This window comes from Aplysia californica, unplaced genomic scaffold (genome assembly GCF_000002075.1).
Source record: "Aplysia californica isolate F4 #8 unplaced genomic scaffold, AplCal3.0 scaffold00062, whole genome shotgun sequence".
NCBI classification, from domain to species: domain Eukaryota; kingdom Metazoa; phylum Mollusca; class Gastropoda; order Aplysiida; family Aplysiidae; genus Aplysia; species Aplysia californica.
Genome location: NW_004797332.1, coordinates 934077 through 938147, shown reverse-complemented (window position 1 = coordinate 938147; position 4071 = coordinate 934077). Strand labels below are relative to the sequence as shown.

Here is a 4071-nt window from a genome sequence, read left to right as displayed (position 1 = left end):
GGTTGTCGATAGTCAGGGGCCCCTCTCTCTCCCCTTCTCTCTCTCTCTCTTTCTCTCTCTCTCTCCTTCTCTCTCTCTCTCTCTCTCCTTCTCTCTCTCCTTCTCTCTCTCTCCTTCTCTTTCTCTCTCCTTCTCTCTCCTTCTCTCTTTCCTTCTCTCTCTCTCGCTTTCTCTCTCTCGCTTTCTCTCTCTCTCCCTTTCTCTCTCTTTCCTCCTCCTCCTTCTCCTATTCTTCATCTCCCATACTTCTTTTAGCTCTTCTTTCCTTTCATCTTCTTTCTCCTCACGCCCCCCAAGTCTTTCTCTCTTTATTCCCAATCTCTATATTCTTTTCTTTATTATTCCCTCCTATGCCCCCACCTCTCTCTCTCTCTCTCTCTCTCTCTCTCTCTCTCTCTCTCTCTCTCTCTCTCTCTCTCTCTCTCTCTCTCTCTGCTAAGATAATGATTAGCACCATAAGCTATCAAAGTCCGAATATGATGCGATACCCATACCATGATGTAAAGGTCGTATACTCAAGATTCTGTCACAAATGTACCCCCATGTGTGGTGGATTGCGAAATCCGCCTTCATCGCCATCATCCCCTACACCACCACCACCACTACAACCTCCACCGTCACCATCACCACCTCCACCATCAACACCATCACCACCACAACCATCACCACCACCACCACCACTGCCACCACCAACACACCAATACCACCACTAGCGGTGCCAACATCAACTCGAGACAAACTCGTTAAGAAAACCCAAAATAAAATAAGCCAAGAGGGCCCACGAAAAAAAAAAAACCCCTTAAATTTACAAGCCCAAAAAGAAAAAAAAAGTGAAACCAAGGGAAAAAAGAACCGCAAGAAAAGTCTTCGAAGCCACACCCTTGACAGTCCCAGGAGGCGCTGGATGGTCTTGAGGCAGAGGTAGGGCTGGGGCTGGGGGCGTGGTTGGGGGGTGGGGTTAGGCGGGGGTCTATATTGACAAGAAAGTCAAGTAACGTTGGACTGGTGACAGCTTGGGAGGGGCTGGGGATTGTGATATATTCACATGTGTATTCATGAGCATGGCACACCAAGATGAAAGAAAAAACAACAACCCCAAAGTGAATAATTTAAGGAGGCTATTTAGATACCACTAAACAGCATACAATAATCCAACATATTATTTGTTCTGTGTTAAGTCAAAATTACAATGTACTTTAACGGTGAACTTTGGTACTGGTATCTCTTTTCCAGCATAACATCTTCCCTTATTGTTCCTTGCAAAGGTCTCAGTATTTCGCCGTAGAGCTCAGTGGCGCCAAGTCTAAATTTTTGTACCTTAAATTTTTTAAAAGAACAAACACTGTCTTCGGCTCATAAGAAAACACATCGGCTCGGTTTGATTATCAATAGATCAGACTTTAAGATTTTAGACAAAGCGCAATGCATAATTTTTATACGACATTCCATTCAGTTTGGCTTGCAGGTTCCGATAACCGGCATGACAGAATCAGTCTAGGCCTGTCTGCCCATCGGTCCGTACGGTGGACTAACTGCGTTTACCCACTATACGGGAGTTTAGGCTGGAAAAATCTGTATGCACGTCAATCTGGTTAGCTTATCCTATACGGATTTTCGCCTGTAAAGTTATCGTACCTCTGGGAGTCCGATAGCCGGCCTAAACACGTGTAAATATGGCTGTACTTTTGTTTTTCCAAGCACGACAGCGGCGTCTTCTACGAAGAAACAGGATTTTCAGGGACCGTACTAATCTCTTCGACACGTAAGACGACAAAGAAGTGTTTCGCAATTAAGTTAACCGGTTCTGACGTGCATACAGGCCCTGGTCTGCCCATCAGCAAAATCAGACCACCGAAAACACCCAATAATCCCAAACGAACAGATACTGCTCGATATAACAGTCTTTCCTAGGCTATCTTTTCTCCTTTGTTCACGACAGACATTATTTCATTACCCTGGACCACCCCTCTTCTTTATAGTCCCCAATCTTTTCACAGCCCAGTCCCCTCTAATATTACACCAGAAAATAATGATTAAAAGTAAAATTTAATTCGCCCCACCACATGCAGAAATCTAAAATCCCAGAACATTATTGAGATGATGGAGATCTCTGTCTCTTCGGGGGGGGTTAGGAGTTGGCTGCTGCTCTGGCGTGGTTTGCTCCTTTTCTCCTATCAAACATCTGTTGTCGTTAACTCTGTCCCTTTTTTTCTTTGCTACTCTCTAATCTTTGGAACTTATATGACCTATTTGTGTTGCAAGTACCATAATTTTTTTTATCTTACTCAAACAAAAAACAACAAACAAACAAACTCTAAAAAACAATAACCCCAAACACGTAAACAAACGAACAAATAAGAAAAACAAACTGTCTTTTCAGGTGAGGCAACGATCGAGCGCTCTCGCTTCATCAAACTGCCCGTGTGTGGAGGGGAAGAATGCCCAGAGACCAATACACAGGAAACCAAGACTTGTGAGAAATACGTCAACGAGGACTGTAAGGTACTGTGTATGGTCAAAGATCGTACATAACTAGATAGTTCACTCCTCTCTTTGAGCCAATTAAAAAAAGTATCCTCAAAATCTAGTGGTGCCTTCTTCGAAAAAGCCCGGACTTTGCGAACAGAGTAACCCTACTTGTGTGAAAAACAATAAAAGCGAAGTAACAAGTTGTGCTATTCCTATTTTTCTTGTGGCGAAACGAAAGAGAGCTTCAAACAAAGACTGCAGCGTCATCTCAACCAATGCGCGACTTCCGCGGACACCTTTTTTGGCTGAATGAACTAGCCTATCTTGTTATGTACGATCTTGAGTATGATGGCGTCGGTTGTTTAGTGGTTAGGCCTCGGACTCTTAATCGTGAATTTGCGGGTTCGGGTGTTCGAGCCTTAGTTTCGACGTAGTGTCCTTGGGGAAGGCACTTGACACGAGTTTCCCTCACTTTACCCAGGTGGGAATGGGTACCCGGCCATAGATTGCAAAAGATTTTGTCAGTATATTAGCGCTTGTAAAATGGCAGCTTGTTCTGTATGCTTTCCGGGAAGTTGAGATTGTACCGGAATGCAATTAAGTCTTCAGATGTAATAATATAGATTGTAAAGCGCACAGAGTGAGATTGCTGTTGAGTGGGAATCTGGACTATACAAATGCCATTTATTATTATTAAATAGATTTGCCCTTTCTCGCACTCAACTTGAATTTTGCGATTTTTGCGATCTTAGAAAAATCCACGAATTCATAAGTCATTAGCGAAATGTTAATTGTATTGTCTATGGTATTGTCTGATACGAGTTTTACTTTCATTACTCTCATAGACATTCAGGCAAGACCTACTACGTTAGTCAAATTAAGTTAGTGACCATAACTCAGACATTGTCCATAACGACCACCTGTTTATGATGGTTGGTTTTCTCTCTGATTTTATATGGTCGTTAAGGTCAGATTTAACGTCTGTAAACAGAAACGGGGATCAATAAAGGTACATTTTTATTTATTTACTTGTTTGTATCATGATTTCATGATTTCATTATTCATTTATTTATTCATTTATGTATTTATTTATCAAAAATGGTTGATTCACCAGATGGGTCCTTGGGGCGAGTGGACGACTTGTGAACTTGCAAACGGCCAGTGTGGGGAAGGAACAAAGCAGAGAGAAAGGGTGGTCCTGATCGATCAAAAGTGTAAGGGAGCCCCTTGCCAGAATCTGACAGGTACTGTGGACGCCACGTAATTCTTGTTTGTTTATTTGTTTGTATGTTTGTTTGTTTGTATGTATGTATGTATGTATGTATGTATGTATTAATATGTTTGTTTGTTTATTTGTTTGTATGTTTATTTGTTTGTTTATTTGTTTTATTCGTTTGTTTCTTTTTGTTTCTGTCAGTCTGTTTATCTGTCTGTCTGTCTGATCTCTTTGTCTTTTTCTGTCTGTCTGTCTTTTCCTGTCTGTCTGTCTGTCTGTCTGTCTGTCTGTCTGTCTGTCTTCCCTTCTTTCTATCTTTTCTTCTGTTTTCGTTTCCCTCTTACTGACTCCCTCCCCTCCAGTGTTCTCCATTCATCTCTCAACTA

At 42.0% G+C, this 4071-nt stretch overlaps 1 protein-coding gene across 1 annotated transcript in view; it reads left to right on the top strand.

Annotated features, from left to right (window-relative positions):
• Window positions 1-4071, top strand: part of LOC101848951 (protocadherin Fat 4-like) — an 86086-nt gene that overhangs the window by 9900 nt on the left and 72115 nt on the right. Inside the window, exons 3-4 of the mRNA XM_035968496.1 lie at window positions 2381-2502; window positions 3584-3713. Coding sequence (XP_035824389.1) covers window positions 2381-2502; window positions 3584-3713 — 252 coding nt within the window. The remainder of the gene's footprint in view (window positions 1-2380; window positions 2503-3583; window positions 3714-4071) is intronic.